Genomic DNA, 26,274 nt, shown 5'->3' with positions numbered 1-26,274 from the left:
AAAAACTATTTTCTCTGCTGGCTCCTGGAAAAACCTCCTGGGGTTAACTACTCTGAGAGTTTAACACCTACATGATTCACCATAACCAACCCCCATGTGTTTTAGTGCTTGACAGAGCTGTAGTAACTCTCCTTCTTCCCCACCCCTTGGAACAGAACACAGCTAGACCTAAATTGACTATAAAAGCCCTCCAAGCCATACTGCTCAGGGTTGCAAAATATCTGTCACACGTGATGGATGACTGGGCAAAGCCTTCCCAGGCAGCAAGGGGAAGGCTCGTAAACAGAAAACATCATGTGTTGTTTGACCATCTGAGTCCTCTCCTATAATTCCAGGAGCAAGGTAAGTCCCTTAGTGCTTCAGAAAAGAGTTCATTTCTCCACTGCCGGTGAATATTTATGTAACCCTTCTGTTAACGCCAGATGCCTGCCAGAAGGGCCGGGTTCAACTCTTGTGGGGTTTCCCTATCAAGGATACAATCAACCCACCCAGTGGCCTGGGACAATTTCACCCCCTTGCTGGGTGCCTGTAAGGCGGTTCTCCCCCCCCTCGCAAGCACAGAGTCTGAGACAGAAATGGCTTGTTTAATGACCGTAACCTACTCCAAGGTTACAGCGACAGATGCAGTATATCTCAGCACAGAAGAGACAAAACCCCTTTTACCCAGATACCATCCCCATATGCAGTAGAACCCAGTCTCTTGGCCCTTTTCCACACACACACAGTTACAGGGTGTACCCTCTGCGGTGCAGTCCCAAACTCAAAGCCCACAGATACATCACCAGGGCAATACTAGCTGTCCACTTGTCTGTAGCCTCCCCTTGCTGTCACCAGCCGCCCGCCGGTCGCCGCCGCCGCCGCTCCTACCGGCCGCCCGCCGGTCGCCACCGCCACCGCTCCTACCGGCCGCCCGCTGGTCCTGCTGTTGTCCGCCGGTCCTAACCCCACTGCTTGGGATTGCCCTAAGGCAGAACCCAGTGATTTCAGCTCTGTGTGGCCTCAGCTGCCACTCTGTGATTTCAGCTCTTGGTATCTCTAGTGTGGGGTTTCCCAAACACCCTAGTATCCAGCTCTATCTTTTTAACAGGTGGGGAGGGTTAGTCAAGCCAGGCTTATAGCTATATGGCCAAGGCATAGGCAGGGCCAAGGCACTCAGCAAGCTGGCTCAACCCATACCCCTCCCCTTGCTCTCTCACAATGCTTTAAACCAGGGAGCCCTGTGTAATCAATGTCTTACACAGCTAAGGCGACTGCCCTGTCCCCCACAACAACCCAGAGCATGGGTGAGATCTCACAACTCCCACCTTAAATGTCAGCTTAAATTGTGATTTTACAACTACGTTTACAATAGACCAAATCTCATGGCTTACTTGCTACCCATTAGGCTTTGCCTGAAAAGGTATCACACATGCACACCTTTTGCATTCTCATGCAGATGACCTCTGGGAGACTCATTCCTCCCAGCCTTCAGCAGCACTGCATTCCTTCTGCCACATTCCCTACATTTATTAGATATCACAGAGGTGCAATTTAACCTTCAAACACACAAGGCACCTTCTGCTCTTTTATTTCTTATTACTTCTCCCTCCCTGCCTTCTGTCCTTCGCTCCCATACTGAGCAGCAACAGATCAGGCTAAGCATAGCCAGATGAAATGCAAAGGCCCTGAGAAGTGCATTAAATAGCTCAGTCACACGGGCTTCTTGCACAGCTGGATTGGCCAGATCATCTGCAAGTCTCTCTCACACCAAGGATGCAAAGTGAGGTCTGGGTTAGCTGGTAGGAGACTGAGATCACTGTACTCCAGGCCAAGTCATTCCTTGGGCACAATCCTCCCAGTAGCCAATGGACGTTTTCCCAGAGGGAGAAACAAGTCTCAATTCACAGAGGAAAGAACCCCGGGGCTCAGCCTTGAGTGTTGTATCAGCCTGGCCCAAGGAGATTATCTGCCAATGTGCGAACTGTAGCATGACAAGAAAGAGCGGCTCTCAGTGCTGCTGAGTCCCTAGAGATTTTCCTGATAGAATAAGCCAGCTTTGAATGCACAGGATTTATTAGCACTTCCAATGGAGACAGGCCTGTTTCATTCCAGGAACCTTTTGTGGTGAACGTCATGGTTATCTGCAATGAGGGCAAATAATTCTCTGTTTACTTCTTTATCTTGTTTCACACTGGCAGGGCATTAATTCGTTCCAAGGGGGATATGGGAAAATCCAGACACACTCCTGCAGGGGGGACCAAGAGGCAAGATTACAGCCAGAATAATAGTATCTAGCTCAGATGTGGTGGATAGACAGTTACAATGTGGGGCAATGTGGAATTCAAAGAATCTCCTCAGAAAGAATCACCCAGGGCTGCAATGTAGGGCTGTAACCTGCATGAAATCATCCATGGCAACCCACCCACTCAGCTTTGCTGGGACAGCGAGTTCACTCTCTGATCCAGCAGGCTGAACTGAATGGGTGCAACAGGCCGATGGCAGGATCTGCCCCCAATCTGGGAAAAGTCCCATTCAGATCAAGGGGAAGCTTGCCTCAGGAATGAACTGCAGGCTGCAGCCATTATAGGAGGGCCTTGTTCATATGAACAACCTCAAAATGATTAAGTGAAACAGTAGAGTTACGGAATTACAACTAACTATTGGCAGGGAGAAAGAATGATCATGCTGTTGGTAACTGTCTCCTTGTTACCTTCTGCTTCTGCTCCATTTGGTGTATTAACCTGCTGTCTCTAGCCCAGTTGCAGAGGAGTCAGGCATAATAGGCTGGGGAAGGGTGTGCCACCTTTTCCACCTATGCAAAGTAGGTAAACCTGCTGCCAAATCAGAATCCATTGCTCTCTTCCACTTGTGGCAGCATTTTGCTATTGACTACATAACGGCAGTGGAGAGTCAGGCCCCTTACATAAAGGAACAGAGAAGAGGCCAAGTTGAGCCAAAAGGAAGGAAGGAATTCAATTACAGGATAAAGGACAGAGAGAGAAGGTGCAGGAGGTGGTCTGGAGTACATCCTTGCCAGGCTTTAAAAAAAAAAAAAAGGGCAATGAAAAGGCGGCAAAATTAAAGTGTCCAAAACAAAAGCTTGGTTTGCTCCTCCCCCATTTAAACAAGGATATATATTTAAGGCACCTCCAAAATTAGAGGCTTCCTGATTCTTTTTAACAGAAGGCAGCTTCCAGTCCCTATTCTCATGCCAGCCTCTGTGTAATTTAGATCAGCTTCTCCTGGCATGGTCACTAGACCCGGTCATATTTTTGTTGGCTGGAACATTTCAATGAAAAATGGCTTTTTGGTTGAAATGTTACACTTCTGACCTCCCTGCCCTTAATTGTTTGGTAAATACAGTTTGGGAAGTGTTTTAAGTTTACTGGTCTATTTTTGATTCATATATTTGTAATTTGGTTTTTGAAACAATGTTTGTTTGTTTTTTTTGTAAATGCAAAATTAATTACCAAAATATTTTTCAGAAACCTTTTTTGTTTCAGTTTTTGAGGGGAAAAAAGCAAAATAAAAGTGCCTGGAATATTTTGAAAAGAAAAAGCCTACTTTTTTCAAAACTATTTTTTTCAAAATGTCTCAGAAAAGACAATTGGCATTCTCCAAGAAGCTCTAACTGTCCAAAAATCAGGACCTTAACACAATCACAATTTAAAAAAAAAATGAAAATGAATCCTGGGTTCTTTTTATTTGCTCTCTTACTCCTGAACTTTTACAGATGATATTTGCAAGCTTTTCTCTGAAACCACGAGGACTTGAAACTGATCTCTTTTCAATAAAAGCTGATGTTCTCAACCATATGAGTACAGGAGTTGAGGCTTCAAGAAACACCACCAAATGTAATGAGACTCACAAAAATAATGGCAAGAGGTGGTAACATTTGTTCTCCCCTTGCATTCAAGACTGAAATGAAGAGTTGTTCCATTAGCAGTAAGGGAATTACACTTCTTTAAAACTGGGATGAGTGCCCGAAGACACCATTTCATATTCTGTAGCTCTCACTTTCTGGGGGTGGGGAAGATCCAAGTCTGTTTTAAGTGAGGCCATTCCTGTGTTAGAGGAATTTGCTCCCATAATGGTCACATTAATATAGATAAGACAAAAGATAACTTCCAAAATTAAACAGGAACAAAAATTCCCCCAAAACATTTTCCTCCAATCCCTATAAAATATATCGCATTAGTCTGTTAAAAGAAAACACTGACAGTGCCACACACATTCTGCAGTCATTCTGGGATCCCTCATTCTGTGGGCAGGAGATGACCATGTTCCAGAGATTCCTACCTTTCCGTGTAAGCAAGTACTGTGGCTGTCACGGAGATGCTGTTGCACGGCAGTGGTAAGAGGAGAGGCCCAGGCGCGGGAGGGGATGCAGTGTTCCCTGTAAGCTGAGTGCTTGGGCGGCTGCCTAAGAGAGATTCGGATGCCGCCCAGCTGATAAGCAGAACAGCCAGGGCCACCCGCAGTGGGCAACATGTGTTTCTATTGATGGTGCACAGCCGCACATGCCTGAGTGCCCATAACGCTGCCTGTGGATGGAAAAAATTAGAGGGAACCTTGGAGCAGGAATGAGGTCTACTCAATCCACATAAAATCACATGCTGCTGACTGATCTTTCTAGGGCTCTTGCCTTCTTGCTGTGTATCTTGCAAACACGCGCATCCCAGCCAGAAACCTGGAGAAGGAGCTGAGCAGGTGCCCAGAACTGGACCCAATTCTGCAGCTGAGACCTAACCAGAGTAGAGCAGAAAAATGCTCTCACCACATTCCTGTTAATACATCCCAGAATCATGTTTGGTTTTGCAACAGCATCACACTGGTGACTCATATTTAGCTTGTGGTCCATTATGATGCCTAGATCCCTGTCTGAAGTACTCCTTGCTAGATAGTCGCTTCCCATTCTGTATCTGTGGCATGGACACACAGGACAAACCACCTGGGCCAAAGACAAAGAGTGTGCAGCACCCTGCCACCGCTGGCATCCCTCTAGCCACAAGAGGGCCAGGAGCTTCTGCTTAGAGATGTCGCCTGCAGCAGAGTTAATCCTGACTTGAAACCACCAAACTGAACCGTAATCTAGAGCTGTGCTCCACTTCTCACTGTCACACTTAAATCTATTTGATCCAGCCTAAGGGACTGATCTACTGGTTTGTGCAAACACATCCTGCTTTGGGCAGCCCAGCTGACAGAAGCTCGCAGATCACGACCTGTCACTTCCACTCAGGCTCACCTCCGCCGGGAGCTTCTGGGAATGAATCCAATTACAGGCTCAAGGGTTTTCTTCCCCTTCCATATGGTCCCCACAACATGCTGGATTTATCTCCTTTTAACCCCTTTCCCATCAGGTGAGCTCTCAAGCCAGGGATAAGCTGCTCAACAGGCCAGCTATGCACAGCTCCTATTTGCCACAGAGAAAGGCACTTGTTTTAAAGGAGTGGGTACCAAGGAATCATGCTACAGCTCCAGATTTGCTCTTTCCCTCCCCAGGAGGAGTATATAAACCTTTGTGAAAAGCACTATCCAGGTCAGGGTATTATTTCTAAATCTGGCCCAACGCAGGAGCACTGGCTTCTGGTTTTTGACGGCAGAATTTTGTACATCCCACCTCCTCCCTCCCTGAATAATTCCACTCACATTTATCCACACGACCTACAGTGGTTGACAATCGCTAGGAAGGTCTAGCTGCTAGAATAGCAGGAAGATGCCTCTACTGAGGCTACCACAATACATTCTAGTGCAAGACTAACCCACTGTAACAGACTGATTTTGCTGGGGGCAGGGTGAGGGTCAAGTTGGGGGTTACAGGTACTAACGGGGGGGAATGTTTATGTTCTGGGGGGTGGGGCATTGTGAGACCAGGGCTTGTATGGGCTGGCGAAGGGTTTTAGAAAGTCTTTTTTTAAGTTTCATTTCTTTGCATACATCAGCAGGACAGGCTAGTGATTCGGGTGCTAGGCAGGGGCTTCAGTGTCTTGGATTCAATTCCCTGCTCTGCCACAGACTTCCTGTGTGAGCTGGGGCAAGCCACTTAGGCTCTCTGTGCCTCACTTCCCCATCTATATTCTGGAGATAAGAGCCCCGCCTCTCAGTTGTGTTGGGAGGAGGATGTTAACCTAATGGGGCCATATCCACTCACTTATAGGGCCCCTTATGCTCAGGCAGCAGCCTACGGGGGCCTTACTTTGACTGGGGTCATGCCTAGACTTGAATTGCTATCGTGGTACAGTTCTCCCATTGGAGCAAGTAATCCACCTTCCCAAGAGGAACTACTAGCTCACTGGACTCAAAGGGGATGAGGTAATTTTAACAATGTTACTTGGTCAGAGAGAGAGAGAGAGTGTGTGTGTATTGATACCAAGTGACGTTTTTAAGCCGACAATTTTCTACTGCAGACCAGGCCCCTGAATCAGACCCAAGTGCTGGAGCCAGTGGGAAGACACCACTTTTGGCTTGACTCAGTGTGTTCACTAAGAAACTTCCCTCCATACAGTTAACAAATCACTTTTCCTGTCACTTAGCACACAAAGGCCTCCTTCCTCCATGCAGCTGAGTCAACAGGAACTGAGTTTCATCATTCCCGACAACTCCTCCTGCTATTCTCGCGTGTCCCTGAGAGCAGCAATGGGCATTTCAGACCTTGCTGTGCTACCATCAGCACCTTTCCCTTTCTGACAGCACCAAATCATTCTCCCTTTGTTAACTGCTACCCTCCGGGCTGAGAGCACGAGGCTGTTAGTAAGCAGGGAAGGGGATGGTCATTGACGTTCACAAGCGAACCACATCAGGGTCCAGCATTCAGCACAAAGGTAGAAGTGGAGAGACAGCTCAGGAGGGTCCGTTACACCAAGGCATGTGACCCTTTTAGACAGGGACAGGGTGCATTTGGGGTACTGATTAGCACAAGGCAGGGAAGTTGGAATTGCATCTCCCTCCAATGCCCTTGGCCTCTGAAGAAATAAGAATTAGGAATCGTGACTTGTGAGCTGTCTGTGACTCAGACTCTGGGAGAGTTTGGGCTTTTGCCTGATGAAAACTCGGCTGCAAAAGAAGAACTATGGGGCCAGATCCTCAGCGCTGGAAATGAGTATCCATAGCAATGGAGTTAGACTTGTAGCGTGCAACCTGCAGCCCGCGGACCCCAGCTGCTCCCCTCTCGTGAGCAGGCCTCTCCTGCCCCAGGGCCCCAGACCCTCACATTTCCTTCCTTCTCTTCCTGCCTCCCAGCACTTTCCGGGCAGGTGAATTGCCCGATTTCTGCTCTGTTCCCTTCCAACCCGGAACTGGAATGCTGCAAATCAGCTCTTCATGGCATTCCAGCTCTGGGAGAGAGAGGGAGGAGTAGGAAGTGACGGGCTCCCGTGCCCCAGTACACGAGACGCCTGAGTGAAGGGGGCAGACAGTGGGCGCACGGGCCATGCATGGAACCTCAATGGTCCATCTGCTGCACGTTGCTCACCACTGCCAATCATGTGGCTCACTGAGACGGAAGAGAGCCACTAGTGGTCCACTCACTAGCCTTGGCTGCCCATTGCTGACCCATAACCCACAATCATGATCAGGGCCCCTTTGTGCTGAATGCTCTACAAAAGTTCTGCCCCAAAGAGCACACTACAGCATGTGCACAGGGGGCAACCCCCTTCCTTTAACTGAGGACAAACAGCAGTGGAACTGCATTGGCAAAAAAGGGAGCCATTAACTCTCTGCATCCTTTAAATCACAGCCCAAATTCACCACTGACCTGTTCATTAAATTACATTGGTCCCTCCAAGAGGTGTCATATGAGGTTTCCTGCCCTAACAGACACTGGATTAATGCTCTCACTTTCTGTTTTCGTTATTTCTGGTTGGGAGAACCTGAGTTCACACCCTGGGGGAAAACGGCCATCCAACCACTATCATTTTCCTTCTCTGAGTTGACTTGAGGCCTTTAGAGATCAGTCGGACAGCTGCTGACCTCACGAGAACTCTAAAGCCATGTCAGTCAAGGACCAGAGCTTGCTGCACCTAGTTTGAGCCTTTTGCTCCCTCCATGATAACCTGATGCTGCAAAGGGAGAAAATGGAGTTCCCAGAAAGAATGATGATGCTGGAAAGAAGTATGCCAGCCTCATGTCTGGAGCCTGAACAGAAGTCGATGGGGCTTCTCTGAGTTATATTGGCTGGGTTTGTGGCCCCGAGACTTTATCTCTGGGTGCCAGCAAGCACAGAGCCCACCAATTCATCAACACCTGGACATCGTATATGTAACTTATGCCTGGCGGTTTAGGAGCCTGAGAGCTACTGAAAGCCCATAAGACTTGGGTGCATTTGAAAATTCTATTCCTCACAGAATGAAGTTTACCAATTTTGAAATTAGCCAACCGCTATTTTGAAATTATTACAAAATATTGGTTGCATTGTGTAGATGCTAGGATAGTTATTCTGAAATAACTTTACCGTGTAGACCTACCCTGAGATACTACCCTCATCTTTTGCATAACAGGACCTGAGTTCAAACCCACATACAGTTTGAGACAGTAAAAGTCAAGAGGAACGTAAGTAAATTCAGGGACTTCTACCTCGTCCTTCATGTTCACTAATCTGGGTGTGTGGATTTCATTGGATGAACTCCAGCTTTCTTTCCAAACTCCAGCTGAATCTTCCTAGCGGTCCAAAACCATCTGGTTTAGTTTCTCCTACTTCCCCAATTATTCTTCATTTTGTGAGTCCCTCTACACTTCCGAGCAGAGGACAGGGAAGCACAAAAATGCTGGCAGGGTGGCTCTTCTCGTGAAAATAAGTCTTAAAGGTGGAAAGTCACATTCCCATGAGATTCCCTGCCCACATTTTCAGAGGCTGCTTGAGACTATCTGCCACCCCAGGCAAAACTTCAGTGTCAGCCCCACATGTCACAGGCCGACAGTGGCAGATTTGGCCCAGCTGCCCCTCCCTAATGTCTTGGGTGAACAGGGAAAATCTGCATGACATTATGATGCCACATGTCAGGTTGCAACACCATACACTGTTATGATGACGAGCAGCTCGGCCAAATCAGCCACCCAAGAACCTGCTGCCTTTGGCTGCTCCCTCAATTGCTGATAGCTGGAGGGGTCCTGGCTATTTGCAAACCAAAGTTTACAGAAACACACAAACAGAAATAGGCTCATTGTGGGGGGGGAATCTAGTTTTGGTGCATTTAAAAATCTCTCCCTCCTCCCTCAGGAGAGGTTATAAAATACCTTCAAGGAAGAGCATCTTCCAGGGAGCTCTCTGGAACTAAGAGATGTTTGTGTTTCATCAGCTAGCAGCCGGAGGAGACCCCAGAGAGAAGAAAGGAATCAGGCGGGTTCATTCATGCACCACAGTCACTGCTCACTTGTGTACCAAGATGACATTAGCCCCCTTCCCACGGTAGCCTTCTGAGCCAGAACCCTTTCCCCAGGGCACTCCTTGCTTCAATGACCTGATTATTCTGATCTCCGCCAGCCACATCCTACTCAGTCCAAAGCTGGAGGATCAGAGCATGCTGGCGATAAAGATATTATTCTTTCTACCCTGTGGCCTTCTGTTCCCGCCTTGCAGCCCCCACTAACACCTCCCCCTGCCCCTGCCCAACGTGTCCACAGCTTTTGGGACAATCTAGTTTCTCCAGAGAGACAACACTGACATTTTCCATCCACCTCATCTCTGAAGAGGGCAGCGGGTGGGAGGGGAAGAGACAGGGGCTTACAGTATTAACAGATCAGGGTCACGTACGCCACCATATGCCTCAGATTAGTGGGAGAGCTCTGCTAAGAAGCCTTAGGCCCTTCTTGCAGTGTCCAGCATCCTGAACTAGAAGGGAGGAGCTCAGACAAAGACATGAGCACATGAGTTCGAGGCTAGTTCTGACCCAATTCTGATGGATTTCATGGAGTGACGTAACCTCCCCTTGACCCAAATTCATCGCTGAGGAGATGACATGACACCGTCCTTTCCTTCCCACTTGCTTCCTCAGTTGAAGTCTGGAACAGTCACACTTTTCCTTGCCAATTTTTCTCAAACCATCTCCAGAGCCTCTCTGCCCCTCAACAGCCACCTGCTCACTGCAGATCATGCACCAGCCTCTCCAGCTGCTGCTTCAGAGATGTCCCTTCTCCTTGGTTGGGTACAGTTCTGCCTAGCGCCCAAGCAAGACATTTACTAATATTCCAGTCACTGAAGACAATAGATATTTTGGCTGCTGGTACAAACACAGTATTTTCCCCTTTCCAACCAGAATCAGGCCATAAATAACTATTCCCATACAGCACCCAGCACATTGGAACCCTAACTTGGCTGATGCCTCTAGCCCAGGGTGGGTAAATACCTGCTGTGACAGAGTCCGTGTATCTTCTGGGCCCCAGTCCTCTGCTCAGTCCCTGGTTGCCCTTGCCCAAGTTTGACTTTTAGTCCCTGAACTCAAAGGGTAGCGGGGTGAAAGCACCCTGGTGTGGTCAAGCTGAGTCCCCTGGTTACCAGCAGGAGCTGCTCATCGCCTCTGCTGTTACCTTAGTTGTTTGCATCTCTCTCTCTCTCTTCTTGCTTGTTTAAATCTCCACACTCCTCTCCAAACTCCTCCTGAGCTCTGCCCCTCCGCCCTACTGGGAGAAAACTTTCAAAAGGCAGCCTCAAGTGAGACCAGCTGGCCCTAACTGATTCAGGGCAGCCTCTTCCCTGGCTGCTCCCACAATGCCTGATTACCAGGGCTGTTTTGAGCTGCTTTTCCTCTTGGAAGTTGCTGCCCTGGCCTGTGGGCTGGATCCAGTCCACCAAGATTAGCCGCTGGTGGGCCCACACCTCTATATTTATATCTATATATCGCTGTTCGTGGCCAATGGAAGTGGCCGGAAGTGGTGCGGACTGGGACACTGTTTCCCACAGCTCCCATTAGCTGCAAATGGCAATTCACAGACAATGAGAGCTGCTATTGCCCGGTACCTGCAGAACCATCCTTACCTATATGCTGTGGGGCACCAATGAGTCTTAATTTCCAACCACCTGCCTCTTCCTATCCCTGTTCTGTGTCTCTGCTTCTCTGGAGAGGATCTAATTAACTTAAAAGTGAAAAAAGCCAGCCAGAGCTATTAGCGGAAGCTGGGAAAAAGCCATTCAAGTGGTAATGAAGCCTATTGAAGAGGCATTTGCCAACCCCAGGTATGTACGGTCAGCTTCTAAATTTAATGGGTTCGTCGACAGGACCTTAGTTTAAAATTTGTTTAAAAATATTTCAATAGTGTGTTGCTGAAGATTTTAAAATCGCATCTCTAAAAAATTTGCTATTTCCCTCCCCGCTCCCTGAGCGTTCCAGTTGCCACAGGGCACTGTTTCAGTAGGACTGCACAGAGCCCCATAAATCCTAAGGACAGCCCTGGATACCTGCAGAGGTGCAGGAAAATATGGCAGCAGCCCGCCAGGATTTTATTGCCCACCCCAGCTCTCGGCAGTGCTGCAATATAAATGTTAAACAACAACGATACTCAAACACTGGGTCTGCCCCAGTCTACTTACTGAACCCTCGGTTGGCTGTGGAGCTACATGGCTTTTCTCCCCCTCAGCACTGAAATAACGTAACAGCTGGCCCTTGTCACCTACTGCAATACTTTACACAAAGGCACCAACCTAAGACTAAAATGTATGTAACGATGCTGCTTGAGGGGACAATGGGGTTTGAACCCTGGACCTTCAGCTCTAAAGAACACAAGCTGTTACTGGTAAAGGAACAACCCCTTTAGAAAGCATTATTTTGGAATAAGCTATTTCAGAAGAGATTTTTTTGGAACAGCTTCTCTCAAGATAGTACATCTACACACTAGGGCTATGATTAGACTAGCAAGTCCTTTTGGAAAATCAGGCCCTCTTCCGAAAGAGCAAGCAAAGTGTCCACACACAAAACATGCTCCTTCAAGCCCACATTGAAAAAGACAGCAGCTTTACTTCCAGAAGCCATCTTCCACACCCAGATCATAAAGAATGCCTCCTTTCAACAGCTTCTTTTTTTAAAAAAAAAAAGCATGTGTAGATGCTCTGTGGGCCCTTTCTTCCAAAGAGCAGTCCTCATAGTGACGGATTTTTTGATCCCTGTCCATTGTTTCGAAAGAGCGAGGACTGTGCGGACACACTATCAACAGCAGATTGAGCTTTCAATCCTTTTGTGTGTGTGTGGACGTAGTCTTTCAAAAGAAGATTTTTCAGATGAGATCTTCCAAAAAAAATACTTTCAAAAGATTGCTGTAGTGTAGACGTAGCCAAAATGTGCACCAAAATGTGCACCAAAATCTTGCTTAGCTATTTTGAAATAGCACTTCCACACAAAATAGAGTCTACAATATGGAGATATACATCTCATAGAACTGGAAGGGACCTTGGGAGGTCACTGAGTCCAGTCTCCTACCCTCTTGGGAGGACCAAGCATCATTCCCACCCTCTCCCTGACCTTTTTTTTTTTTTAAAATAATCTATTTGCCCCAGATCCCTAAGCACCCCTCTCACGGGCTCAGCTCACAACCCTGGGTTTAGCAGGCCAATCCTCAAACCACTGAGCTATTAGAGGCCTAGCAGGGTTATCATTTATTTCAAAATAGCAGTTTTGCTGTGTAGATACTCGCAAAGTTATTTCTGAATAGCGGCCATTATTCTGAAATAACTTTACTGTAAAAACGCACCCTAATAGATGCCTTCTCTTATATGGACCAGACCTTAAAGTGGAACTTAGACTCACCCCTTCCTAAATCTGGGTGACACACACACAATATTTCATCCCCAATGCAAATACAGACAATAGCCCAAGAAAAACAGAACATAAAACAATGAGATATTCAGGTTCCTGTGAAATCTGGGGACGTGTTTTCCCATGCTTTGCTCGATGGCAATGAACACAGACAGATGTATAGTATGATAGACAAAAGTACCAGCTTGCTGCAAAATTAAATGCTGACCCACTGTATCTCGGGTTTTTGGAATGAGTCATAGAAGCCAGGAAAGGCCCAGATGGGTTAATTCAAGCAGCTTGGCTTGCCAAGGCATATTCAGAGATCATACAGGTTCTTGCAGGGCAGTCCAGAGCCAGAAAAATGGGAGGACTCCTAACTGGCTGGTAGGTTGTAGTGAATTTTATACAACACCTAATGTGGTTTGGATATCTGACCAGTGCCTCTGAAAACAGGTTCTGTTTTCTGAGTTGAAGGAAGGAGGGAGGAGCATTGGGGGCCAGCAGAAGTGATATAAGGTTATGCAGAAGGCAGATGAAAAACGGCAGCATCATGTCAACACTTGGAAGAACCTTGCCCAGGACCATGCCCAGTGGAGAGCTGTCATCTGTGATGCGGTGGCACAATTTGAGAGTTCCTGCCGCAGTGCAGACAAGGAGAGGTGGAGGAGAAGAAAAGAGCAGCAAAAACTGCCTCTGGCCCTTCCAACAGCTACCGACCCATCCCCTTCTGTGATAAGACCTGCAGCTCCAGAATCAAGCTCAGCCGCCATAAATAGGAGTAGGACATGAAGATGTCCTACTCCTTATCGAGCGACTGCTGAAAGTGAAGATTTGAGCCACTCCAGGGAAAGGAGACAGGCAGGGAAGGAATGCAGGATGCCCAAGGCAACTACAATGCTTTCCCCTTCTCCAGTTGCCATGTCTTGAACAAATTATGGCAAGATGTCAAGCTGGCTTTAGAGCTGTGGCCAAGGAGCCTCCTTGAACATATGAACAGCTGTATGGGGCCAGTGCCAGATGCCTCAGAGGGAAAGAGCAGAACAGGACAACTTATTGAGTGATCTACCCCATGTTGCCTGGTTCTACTTTCTGGTCATTCAGTCCTTGCAAAGCTGAGAGACTGATTCCTTCCTGTGCTCTGCTCCCCCTTCCAGAATTGGGAAGCCAAAGGAGGCTCCACTGAAAAACCCAGTGACTTTACTGCACCCCCAGGGGTGAGCTGGGGTCACTGACTACAGACCACGAGTCTTTTACCATTGACTTCCAGCAGGATCGAGACAGTTGGGTGTGTCTGAGATGACAGTAGTTGTTATCTACTGCCTATGCCAGTGGCTTCCAACCTATGGTCTGTGGATCCACACACTAGATCTAAGATTTCCAAAGGGATCCATCTCTCCATTCGAAATGTTTTAGGGGCCCACGAATGAAAACAGGTGGAAACCCATTGGCCTAAACCTATTTAAATAATGCCCTCTAGGGTTACAGCCTGATGAGACTAGGACTTGAGACTTCTACATTCTATTTCCATAGCTAGGAGTACATGTGAGCTACTGGTGAGACCAGGCATGGAAGTTAGGATTCCTGGGCTCTAGTCCCACCTCTGATAAAAACTCACTGTGATAATGCAATACACCCCGATTTGCTCATCTGTAAAATGGGGACAGTGATACTTACCTGACTTCACAACTCTTTCCTGTTCCTGACCTGGGAAAATCCAATCCTTCTACCAATGACAAACCAGAAACATTGTTATCAAAGTTCACATTACAGCCTGTTTAGCTCATAGAGATTAAACATAAAAACCAACCCTCTTAATAGCACACACAAATGCATGCTTGTGGCTTGGAGGTGCTGGGGATTCTGTGCTTTCACCAGGCACATGCTGGTTGGCATGCGTCTCTTTGGAGAGGTGGGCTCAGAATCTCCAGGGCAAAATGACATGGCAGAGCCTAGAGAGATTTTCGCTTCTAAATCTCTGATTTGAATTCAGCCCAGTTGTGAAATGCTTAGAGCTTTAGCCACATCCCAAAGCCAGTAAAATAGGAGAAGGCCATTCTAGTTCAAATCCCTCTGAAGAGATGGTCCCACACTACCACGTTTAGATTCCGATCTGAACGCACCCAGGAGTTCTGGTTCATGAACTCTCCAGCAGGCACGGGAATTAATATTCACTGTTCCTCCAGGAGTCTGTAAGGAATGAGCTGATGGAGTTGACTCTCTGACATTCTTTTTTAAAAGCACATCCCTGAGGCAGGGCAGGAAGAGGATGAGGGGACAGGCTTATAAATTCAACCCACCCGGCAAAGTGGAAGGAAGAGACGCTTTCCAGTCAGTCTGTTGCTTCCATGCACAAGTGTATTCCACATGACAGTTCAGCTGTTCAGTTACACACTTCAGAAACCTAACTGCAACGAAGAGGCCCTGTGGCCCACCTCCCAGCTGAGCTGCAGCATGGGCTGCAAGAAAGGATGTTATGGGAGAGCCTGGCAGAACCATCTGCATTTTTCCCAGAACCCAGACTTTCCTAGTTCCACTTGACAGCCTGGCACTGCAACAGCCTTTGGCTTATGAAGTCATTCAGTTGAGACGTCAGCCTAGAAATCCCAGTACTTATTTAAACTGAAAAGTCTTTGAGGGCAGGGACAGCCATTTTGTTCCGTTTGTAGCACACCGGGGCATGGGCCTTAAGTAAGGCTTCTAGGCACTAGCACAACACACACAGTAAACAACTTCTTCCTGAAGGGCAGGCGCGGCTGGCCAAGACAAGAAAGAAGGAGAAAGCTGGTTGGTTCCTAACACATGGACTTGTCTCAGGCTGATGTTGTGACAAATGTATGTTTAATGGTGCACTGTTCTAAGGCACCTACAGAGACACCATTCCATTGTGACCCAGTTTGGGTGCAGGGTCAGGTTTGCCAATCTCTGCAGCTTTGATCCAAAATCCAAGTGCTGCTGGTTCGTTCATCTCTGTGGTGGGAGAACCTGACTGTTCTGAATACAGTTCAGTATTACAGAATGACTTGCACATTGGAGTCTTCCAGTGTTCATGGAACCCAACAATTCCATAAATTTTAGCATGAACAATTACTCTGACCATAGGAAGGATGAGATCTCATTGTTCCCTGTCTGAAGAAGTTTCAGCCAGCTAGTAAGGGAGCAGAAAAACTCCCACCATGTGACTCAAGTAACCAACCCAACACAGCTAAGACCCAATATGGCACAGTCCAAGGATGCAGATTACAGACAACCCAGATGTAGAAATTGCTTTTCCAAATTATTTGCTGAAGATTATAAACTAGCAATAGGTTTGCAAAAGCTGGGATCAGCCTAGAAATAAAGTCAGTAGTCTGGTGGAAGAGAATCCATTGCATAGATGGGAAACTGAGGCCTAAACAGACTAAAGTGACATGGCCAAGACTGCATAGGGTGTGGGAATTTTACCTAGGTCTTTCAAATCCAAAGCCAGTGCAATAACCACTGGACCCTCCTTTTTCTCAAATAATTTGACCAGCTCACCTTATTAGCTACTGGCCAGTCCCAAGGGATGTCATTTGGGTGAAATTCAAATGGGTACAGAAATCCTTCTCCACCACTCCTTTCTCTATTATATTGTGCTACCCACATATCATTCTTTCATGGTTACCACCTGCCAATTTACCGCTCTGCTCCTGCTTCACCTCACTTCCAAACAAACCAAATTCCTTCCAAGATATTAAACACTTAATAGAAATTAATACGCCTTAATGCAGGTTTTGGGGCCAACTAGCTGCTTAGAAGGTGCTTAAACCATCAGCCCCTCTCAATCCCGTTGCCCTTGTCATACAAACTTAGCCTAGACCCTAATCCTCCCCTCCTACCCTCACTCCCTCCTCCACTCCAGCCAAAGTGGGCGAAGGATATAAAAACCCCCATGGCACCCTGCCGCTGCCGGCTCTGGGATGTAGATGAGGGATGACACACTAGCTCTGCATTTTCTGGAGGATTTTTTTTGGGGGGGTGGGAGGGATTATTATTATATTTTTACTGAGGTTGACAATAAATTAATTTTTTTAAGAAAAAGAAATAATTCAATAATAAAGAGCTGCTGCTAAAATAGCAGAAGGATGAACGGGACCGAAGGTATCAATTTCTATGTGCCGTTCTCCAATAAAACAGGGCTGGTGCGGAGCCCCTTTGAGTACCCACAGTATTACCTAGCCGAACCCTGGAAGTACCGAATCGTGTGCTGCTACATCTTCTTCCTCATCTTCACTGGGCTCCCCATCAACCTCCTTACCCTCCTCGTCACCTTCAAGCACAAGAAGTTGAGGCAGCCGCTCAACTACATCCTGGTCAACCTGGCGGTGGCTGATCTCTTCATGGCTTGCTTTGGCTTCACCGTCACCTTCTACACAGCCTGGAATGGCTACTTTGTCTTTGGGCCCACGGGCTGTGCTGTGGAAGGCTTCTTTGCCACGCTGGGAGGTAAGAGCTTGGCAGGAGGTACTGGAGGGTTTGAAGGGAAGGAGGAAAATGATGCACACTTGCCTTGCCAGAGGAGAGGATAGAAAGTCGGCATTTGCCCTGGCTTTATTTCCAGTTGGAAGCATGACACCCATTCCATGGGAATGGCTGAGTTTCTCCCCCATTGAAACATTCTTGGCTGCACCTGTTGGCTGCTGCTTCCTAAACTCCTCTGCTTTGTCAGAGTATGACCGCGCTGCAACCCAGGTAGACAAAGCCAAGCAGAAGCTCGCTTTAATCTAGCTCGCTTAGGTACCAAAGCAGTGAAGCCAAGGCAGTGCATATTTCAGCACAGTAATAGATAATAGACCTGCAAGTAATTACTGGGAGTCCCAGGCATGCTTGTACAGGCCCATGCTGCTGTGACTTCACTGTTTTGATACCTGAGCCAGCTGGATTTGAGCTCATGTACGTGTACTCTAATCACAGACCTCAAATGTGGTGTAGATACATGGCATCAGCATGTTATGCTGCTCCCTGAAGGGTTAGCTTGCTTTGTAATGCAAAGGCACCATGCAGTGAAATGAAATGGCTGTGTTATAGCCTCATGCATTGGTATGGCACAGTGGCAAGCCAAGACTACAATGCCAAAAATAGACTTTTAAAAATTCTGCTGGAAGCCCACAATGGCTGAAACCATGCCAGAGTGTCAGAAAGGGGCAGTGATAAGAAATCAGCCCAAGCAGCAAAGGATCCAAAATTTACATGTTTGAATTGGGAAGCTCTGGGTGTGAGCCCATCACCTGGGTCCACGCAAAGGCAAGAACACCCTGAGATTAACCTGCCATGGTCTCTGAAATAGCCTCCACCTCTGTTGAAAATGACCCTTGCTGAATATTGTGCAGAATAGGGCTATTTCCCAGCAGGTCACTTTTGAGTGAAAATGACTCTTCCTCCCATGGTCTGACCTGGAGGCATCTGGCATACAGAACACAGCACCTGAATGCAGCTGCTCAGATTTGAATAGAGCTCTCTAACATGGAGGCTTTTTCCGCCTGGGCTATGCTAATCACACCATGACATTAATACCTCATCGGAGACCATGTCAGTGGCTTGCATCAAATGGGTAGGTGGGTCTTTATCCCCAGCAGTAAGCATCACAACCAACATTAGCTGGGCCCCTTTGTTGGTAGCCTCAGCGGAAGGGGCAAGGACCGAAAAGGTCCAAAAGACTGAGTTTCCCAAAGGATGGTTCTATTAGCACAGGAAACTTACCCTTCACCATCCACATTCAATGGAGAAATGGAAGACGCCCACCTCCAAGTCTGTCACAAGGTACGCAAAAAATAAAGTTTGATACCTCCTGGAGCACATAAATTTGTCCCAGGTTCTCACAGGAGGTGCTCTAGGTTTTATATAAAACCAGCAGTCCAAAGCAGTGGTTCCCAACCTTTTCATTAGTGCGGACCCCCAATCACCCCAAAACCATTCGCAGAACCCCATCAAAGCCAATTCTAGCCATTACGTCCACTGCATTCAATGAACTAGGAAACCACAGCATAGCATTTCAGACAGCAATTAACATTAGAGGAAGATAATTTAATAATAATAATTAAGAATAGTGTAACTTTGCAATTTATTGAAAACTTATTTTCTATTATCGTTTTTATTTATCGTTTTTTCACGGACCCCTTGCAATACCTCCCACACCAAGGGGTGTGAGGATCCCAGGCTGGGAATCACTGGGCTAAGGCAATTCATCTTACAGTTGCAATGCTGAAGTTTGGAGCAAGGGCAGTTTTTTATACAAGAGAAGGGCCAGGTCAGTATTTGGGAGGAGGAATATCCAGTCAGTATCAGAGAAAGACGGAATGATCCCACCTATATTTGGGAAGGGGAAATGAGTCCGCCCCAGGCTAGAGAGAAGAAGTTTGATGCTCATAAAGGGAAGGGCGAAATCAGGGAGCAGAATGAGGGTTAATAGTGTATCAGTCAGCTGAAGGAAGGTGTGATAGCTCTCAGTGAGAGGAAAGATGATTTGTTCAGTACAAAGGACCAGAAACTGAGCTCAGACCGTATTTGAGCAGAGCTGTGCAAAGCATGCAGAGAGTTTTCAAAACCAGCTGGTCTGACCATGTTTGCAACCCTTTGATGTTTCACTCCTGCAGACAGGATGGTGATCAAATCTCAGTGGCACAACAGCTGGTCAGAAAGTCCATTTCCAAGCAGCATGAAATAATTGTACATCTCTGTGCTCATCCAACCAGCGAATGGCTATGATACCCAGTGACTTATCTGGCCAACCAAACACCCTTCAGAAAGCAGATTCCTGCAGGGAACTTTTTATATTTTATATATATATATATATATATATTATTAAGGGCCATTAATGTGATTTTTAATTCCTCCAGTGGCAAGGCCCCATATCTGTGCCTGATGAAAGCTTCTAACCTTTCACGCTCTTTCAGGCCCTCTGGCTGATCAAAGCTCCTCTTTTGCTCCCAGCAAAGGAGGAGGAGGGTCTGAACTGTGCGTGTGTGTGTTTTGGGTGGGGGCAAAGAAAGCCTATGCTAACAGGAAGCAACAAGAGCTATAGTTCTCCACGAAACCCTAAGAGGGAAGGGTGTGGGGCATAGCTATCAGCAGGTAAGCACATGCCAGGGGCATTAGCAGGCTTACGGCACAAGCTAACCCATAATAATCCCCTGAAGTTTGATTATCCTGTGATAGATAAACACACCAGCACCTGCCTGGGTTCATCCTCCTGCAGTGGGAACACTCCTTCCCAGTACTTAGGGACTGGTTCAGAACTGGTGCAAGGGAGGGTTCACAGCTGTGTTTCCTTACATCAGATCGAGGCTTGGCCCAGTGACTTCATGGGATGACAAATGACCAGGCCCCGAAGTGAGACACTTAGCAACTCAAACGGGCTTTGGGGTGCTTTCTATGGTGATTTGGGGGGCAGGCTCTTAGGCACTTTACAAGCAGACTCTGCTCACACTGAGATGGGGACGCTCCAGTGCATCAGTTCCCACTCAGGCCTGTGACCCCAGCCCCAGGTCCTGTGCTGTACTCACCAGGCCACACTTCCCCTCTGTTCACTCAAGAACAGTTTGTACAATTGCTCATGTTACATTTGCTCTCTCCCTACTCCCCAGGTCAGGTTGCCCTGTGGTCGCTGGTCGTCCTGGCCATAGAGCGTTATATCGTGGTTTGCAAACCCATGGGCAACTTCCGCTTCTCTGCCACCCATGCCTTGATGGGCATCAGTTTTACCTGGGTAATGGCCCTTTCCTGTGCTGCTCCACCCTTGTTTGGCTGGTCCAGGTGAGTAATACAAAACCCGGACAGTGTTTACATATACCTGGCCAAAGACCATCGTCTAAATGCTCAGATCCCAATACCAAGGCGTCCTCTCCATGCAGGAGCACTTGATGCATGGGAGTAGTTGTAGATCTTACCTTGATCTGCTTACCTTGGGTTTATACGGGTCTAATGCCTTTGACTTAAATAGACTTACTCCTGATTTACACCAGCCACGAGAGCAGAATTAGACTCGGCTTTGAGATCCTTCCTGAAAATGTAACCTCTGAGTATGACACGCTTCCCTACACAGCCCAGCCAATGCTCCTTTACCCTTCCCTACAGCCTCCCTCCAGTCATTCTTTTCCTAAACTCCCTAAACGCTGCCTGGCTAATGCACCACCTCAGTCCTAACCTTCAGCAACTCCTGATATTCCAGTCTTGGATTTCACCCCAGCTCCACCAACACATTTCATTTTGGCCCCACGTGTGCTCTGCTGGACCTGGTCTGAGTCCCACAGAGTTCTACTGGGACACCGCAATCCCGACCTGCAGCCCCTTTCCCAGCCATTCGAGTCCAGAAAGCTCTGGGCATCAGCTGAACCATGGGAGTGAAGAACTAACCATGGCAAGGGCAAATAGAAGCCTACATGCTCTTTGCGCATCACCAGGGCAGGAAGGGAAAACAGCAGCCCAGGCCCTCCAAGCAAAGAGAAGTCTCTGTATTTGCTTGTGAGCTTGGAGGGAGCACAGGCTGCTCATAAGGTGCCATAACCACCTGCTTTGCTCGGTCAAGCAGCTGTATTCTCCTTCGGGGAGGCAGACACTCACGTGCTTGTCCCCATTCCAGCAATGAATACAGGCTAGCCCAGCTGTAGCAGAATTCTGAGTGAAGAGTTAGGGACCTGAGCCTGCACCAGCAGCTTACACAGTTAACTCTTACCTAGGACAGTAAATCCCAGTGAAACCAATTAATTAAGATGAAGATTACAGGCGCTGTGCAGAGTTCCCTCTGATTTTTTTCCATCCAGGGTCAGAATACATTTGGTTATGCACACCAAGGCATGTGTGGATGTGCGCCTCCAATAGAAACACAGGCTGCTGGCTGTGGGGGATCTGCTAATCCTCTAGGCAGCACCTGAATCTCTCCAGAGCAGCTGCCCAAGTGCTCATTTTACAGGGAGCACTAGTGGTGCAGACACTATCGTTTCAAGTTGAGTCCAAATATCACGTTGGTTGGGAACTGGGCAGGCAGGACTGAAGCACAGTATGGGAAGCTTGCACAGTTTAAGCTCTGTAAGTAAACATGGGTTTTGAGCATTAAGGGGGGCTGTCAATCTGGTGCCTTCCATGTGCATTCACTTGTCATTTCCCCACCAGCACAGGCAAAGCTTCTGTCCTGACTGCAGCTCTCTTTCTGCAAAGTGCCACCTGATCCCAAAAAAGACTCGGGCAGCAAGTCTACCTGCTTACTTAACATGGCACTGCAAAGATCAGAACATGAGCTATCAAAATAACAAAGTTGCTTCCGAGTCACAGGCACCCCAAATCTGACAAACTAAGAAATACCAGAGGGGTTTTCCATTTGGGTCCTTTCCCCTAAATTCCACTCTTTATGGCAAAGGACTAGAGAACTGACCAGAGATTAAACCAATAGGATGCTACAGGAACGTGAGCTGCTGGTGCAGGATCAGGTCTCTAACCCTTCACTCAGAAGGATCCAGGGAGCTCCCTCCACAACTGATGCTGCTTTGAAGCCCACTGGAAGTTCATAGAGAGTGAGATCCATCCTGTTGCTCTAGTGCAGGGGTCAGCAACCTTTCTGAGAAAGGGCCAAAATTTGACCTTTTGACCTCTTTATACGGTCCCAGTGCTGGTGATACTTTTTAAAGTCCTGAATAGTCTTACCAACAACAGCTGCGGTCATAAATAAATGCTGACACAGAGCTTTCCTGTTCTGGCGTTGGTTGGTAGCATGAGTGGGTCTTTTGCCATATTTAATCCACAGGTGGCCTGGCTTTGAGCAAGCTCCTGGCTGCATGGGGTACTAGGGTCAGGGCTGAGCTCCAGCCTTGCATGCCAATGAAAACCAGCTTGCATGCCACTCTGGGCACCTGTGCTGGGGGTTGCTGACCCCTGGCTGAGTTAGAAAAAAAGCCCTTCCTACAGAGTGTTAGAGCAGGGAAAGGATTCTCTTTTGAGCTCTATAGAATGTGATGAAAACCCTATGGAAAGAATCTTATTCTGCATTGAATTCTACAGGTAAAAAGTTAAAGAAGCACTAACACTATCAGCCAAGATGGGCAGGAAATCCCCCTACCTGTCCCGAACCATAGGAGGCTTCCCATCATCTCAGGAGCAAGAGCAGGTGGCATCTGGCAGCTGAAGGCTCAGCTGTAGAAGGAGGGGACTAAACACCTTGTGCCCTGTAGGAAGGCACGTGCATCACAACAAACTGTTACACACCCCAGTGCAACGTGTCATCCCAGAACAAATGGCATGTGTGGGGCTTCTCCTGAAGGCACCCCTGCCCCAGCCTGGTCCTCTCCCACTCTGCCTGGCCTTGGGGCATGGTGCCTCACTGCAGCTGCCATCACCCAGGGAAGGCTCAGCAGAGCCCCATGCGGAAATACTCACTGCTGCTTCTCACCTATATGGCAGGAGGGTGTCAGCGCAGGTGGGTAGAGCTGGATGTGGGCACATAGTAGGGTTGGAGCTGCAGAGCAGAACTGAAGGGAATGGGCAGAGAAGTTTGGAAGGAGCCTGCGCAATGCCTGGCCGCAGCCACGAGGGCTCTGGCTGGTGCTATAATTCTGAGAGGCTCAGGGAATTGGTAATGCAGCATTGTGCCTGCTGACTGCCTGCCAAGTGCCCTATCAGCGCTAGGTTTGCCTCTGTGGCTGTTCTGCCCCTACTCTCCCTCTAACGACTCGGTTGGGCTCCAGAGATTTCTCTCTCTCTCTCTCTCTCACACACACACTCTCCAAAGAGGTTCCTTCCACCAGTTCCAGTGCCACACAATCTCCCATGTACTCAGCTACCCCCATCAGCCTTCCTCTTGCTTCTGGCAACCCCAGCTACTCTCGTCAATGCACCTTGCCTGCAGGAGCCTGCTGCCTTTCACACTGGAAGCACCTGGGTGCTCTCCTGCAGGGCTCAGCTCACAATTGAAGGCTGGTTTAGCCCCAGGCTCTTCAGTCAATGGATAAATCCCCCTGTTGAAAAGATTCTAGGCCCCATCCCTGGTTTCCACCCAGTTCTGGCAACAGGCTGCACTCAGAAGCCGCTGCGAAAAGCGCTACCTAACTCTTCTGCTTCCCTTGTGCTCTGGTTTGGCAGATACATTCCGGAGGGCATGCAGTGCTCTTGTGGTCCGGACTATTACACCCACAGTCCTGACTACCACAATGAATCCTACGTCATCTACATGTTCTTGGGTCACTTCATCATCCCAGTGGTGGTCATCTTCTTCTCCTACGGGCGGCTCATATGCAAAGTCCGAGAGGTACAGTATGCGTCGAGCTGAGAGGGGCAAGGAGCATGAGGTGTTGGTCCACAGCTGCAGAACAGGCTCTTGGGCATATCAGCGTAACACTTTTGGGCCACGTCACACGAGACAACCACAGTGGTCTCTTCTCGCCTTGGAATCTAGGATTCGCCCCCTGGTGTTCTCTTGATTCCCTTCCCCAGCACGTTGGAAGACAGGCCTGGAAGGGGCTTAGCAAAGAGGCAAGAGGTGTAAAATTTCCCACCCATAAGTTATAAGCAGGCGCTGCGGGGACTTAGTGCCTTAGAGAGGGATCTCAAGGAGGGCTGACTCTCCATCAGCGCACACCAGGGCCAGGCACACATCCCTTTCAGCCCCTCCTTTCTCTGGGTAAGAGCTTATCCGCTGCACTTTACAACCGGGAGGGTTCTGTCTGGGTACGAGGTAGTCCATGGCCTGTGCTGTGTAGATGTAAGCTGTGCTCCAGTATCAGCCCACATCCTGAGCTGTGGATCTGCTCCAGGCCCTTGCCTCTAGTATGTGTTCTGAGCTGTGGAAATGGTCCATGCTCCAGGGCTAGTCCAGGCTCTGAGAAAAGGATCTTGTCCCAGCCCCTGTTCTGCTGGATCCCTTCTGGGCATGATACCACATGAACTGAAATGTCTTGGGCTGGGAGCTCAGCTCTCCCAGACCCGCTGCCTGTTCCCTGGCTTTTGCTTGTCAGATACCCCGTTCTCCCCAGCTCGCCTGTGGGGGACAGACAGCTCAGCCCTGCAGTTTGCTTCTCAACTTACTGCCCTCTCCCACTCCCACAGGCCGCTGCACAGCAACAGGAGTCAGCGAGCACCCAGAAGGCCGAGAAGGAGGTGACCCGCATGGTGATCCTCATGGTTCTGGGCTTTCTCCTGGCCTGGACACCCTACGCCGTGGTGGCATTCTGGATCTTCACCAACAAGGGAGCGGACTTCTCCGCCACACTCATGTCAGTGCCTGCCTTCTTCTCCAAGAGCTCTTCTCTCTACAACCCCATCATCTACGTCCTCATGAACAAACAGGTGAGACTTCCAGGGCCAGCGGAGGAACCTTCCCTGCCCAAGCTGTTCCTGTCCCAGGTCTCCCCCGAAACTCTCAGGCATACAACCTGAACCTGGCCTAGCACACCCCTGCTGCTCTTGCAGTGCTACACCCCCAGCTAATGCACCTCAGTCCTGATGTGCAGCTTTCTCCTGGCCATTCCAGCTCTGAGTTCCCTCTGCTCTGCCAACGCACTTCAGTCCTGACCCGCCCCACTGCCTGATGGTCTAACTCCTCCCTCTCATTCACCTCTGCCAATGCACTCTGATCCTGATCTAAGTCTTCTTGCTATTCCAACTGTGCTGTAAATCACCTCCCTCCTGTCTAAGCTCCCACTGTCATATTGCTCTGAGGACAAAGGACAGCTGAATCTGGTACCTTTGCTTTCTGCCTTAATTTGTGGAGTTTTGCCTGTGCAGCGAGAACAGCTGAGTGACCCTCTCTCTATAGTGGACGAGGTGTTGTAGATAGCTCGGCAAAGTGCTATTTATCTCGTGATCAGAGACGGCTCCGCCACAGATGTTTGTGCCATACAAAGGTGCCACTGCTCTCTCTCTCCCTTCAGTTCCGTAACTGCATGATCACCACGATCTGCTGTGGCAAGAACCCCTTTGGGGACGACGATGTCTCCTCGACTGTATCCCAGAGCAAGACCGAGGTATCTTCCGTCTCCTCCAGCCAAGTGTCGCCAGCATAGAGCACGGACAGTTTGAACTTGGGAGACCTGCTGCACTCAGGGATCAAGAAGTAGACACTGATGCATCCCACCTATCCGCTGGTCTCATCTCCTGCCATCATGCCCTAGTACTCTGTCATCACATATTACACCTGCTCAGGTGTGTGCAGAAGAGCCCTCCCCTGTGAGCATAGTGCTGTCAGTACTGAATGTGGCCCCTCCCTGCAAATAGCAGCACACACACAGAACCCACTTATGCAAAGGCTCACTTGTGTATATGCAAACCACTTGTGCAAGCAGGCCTCTGTGCAAATACCAAATAATGCATTTGGAGCCCTCTCACACAAGACCTTGCATGCCCTGCTGCACACACTCACGCAAAGACACTATCAATTTGTGCAGTCAATTTTGCGCTGACTTGTTCAGCGCCTCCTGCCTCCCTGTGCACATATATATAAGGAAAGAAAGCATCATTTAGTTTGGCAGGGGCTGAAGAGTTTTGGTGAGGAGTGGCCCCAGAAGCTACTCCCCCCCGACCCCCAGAGCTGTGCTGCACGTGGGTCACACTCTGTGAAGCAGCTTGTGTCATG

At 48.5% G+C, this 26,274-nt stretch overlaps 1 protein-coding gene across 1 annotated transcript; it reads left to right on the top strand.

Moving 5' to 3' along the window:
- The first annotated feature begins 16,804 nt into the window (after window positions 1-16,804).
- Window positions 16,805-25,705, top strand: LOC142001823 (green-sensitive opsin). The gene is made up of 5 exons (XM_074977417.1): window positions 16,805-17,165; window positions 20,303-20,471; window positions 23,787-23,952; window positions 24,750-24,989; window positions 25,574-25,705. The coding sequence occupies exons 1-5, from the start codon at window positions 16,805-16,807 to the stop codon at window positions 25,703-25,705; spliced, it is 1,068 nt and encodes a 355-aa protein (XP_074833518.1).
- Window positions 25,706-26,274: the final 569 nt, after the last annotated feature.

This window comes from Carettochelys insculpta, chromosome 26 (genome assembly GCF_033958435.1).
Source record: "Carettochelys insculpta isolate YL-2023 chromosome 26, ASM3395843v1, whole genome shotgun sequence".
In the NCBI taxonomy this organism is placed as follows: Eukaryota; Metazoa; Chordata; order Testudines; family Carettochelyidae; genus Carettochelys; species Carettochelys insculpta.
Note: the sequence above shows the minus strand (reverse complement) of the source record. Positions and strands in the feature narration are given on the sequence as shown.

Excerpts from the sequence above, each read along its gene's own strand:
- LOC142001823 (XM_074977417.1), top strand. The coding sequence starts at position 16,805 with ATGAACGGGACCGAAGGTATCAATTTCTATGTGCCGTTCTCCAATAAA. Across the intron at positions 17,166-20,302 it reads CTTCTTTGCCACGCTGGGAG|GTCAGGTTGCCCTGTGGTCG; the intron begins GTAAGAGCTTGG and ends CCTACTCCCCAG. Across the intron at positions 24,990-25,573 it reads ACGTCCTCATGAACAAACAG|TTCCGTAACTGCATGATCAC; the intron begins GTGAGACTTCCA and ends CTCTCCCTTCAG.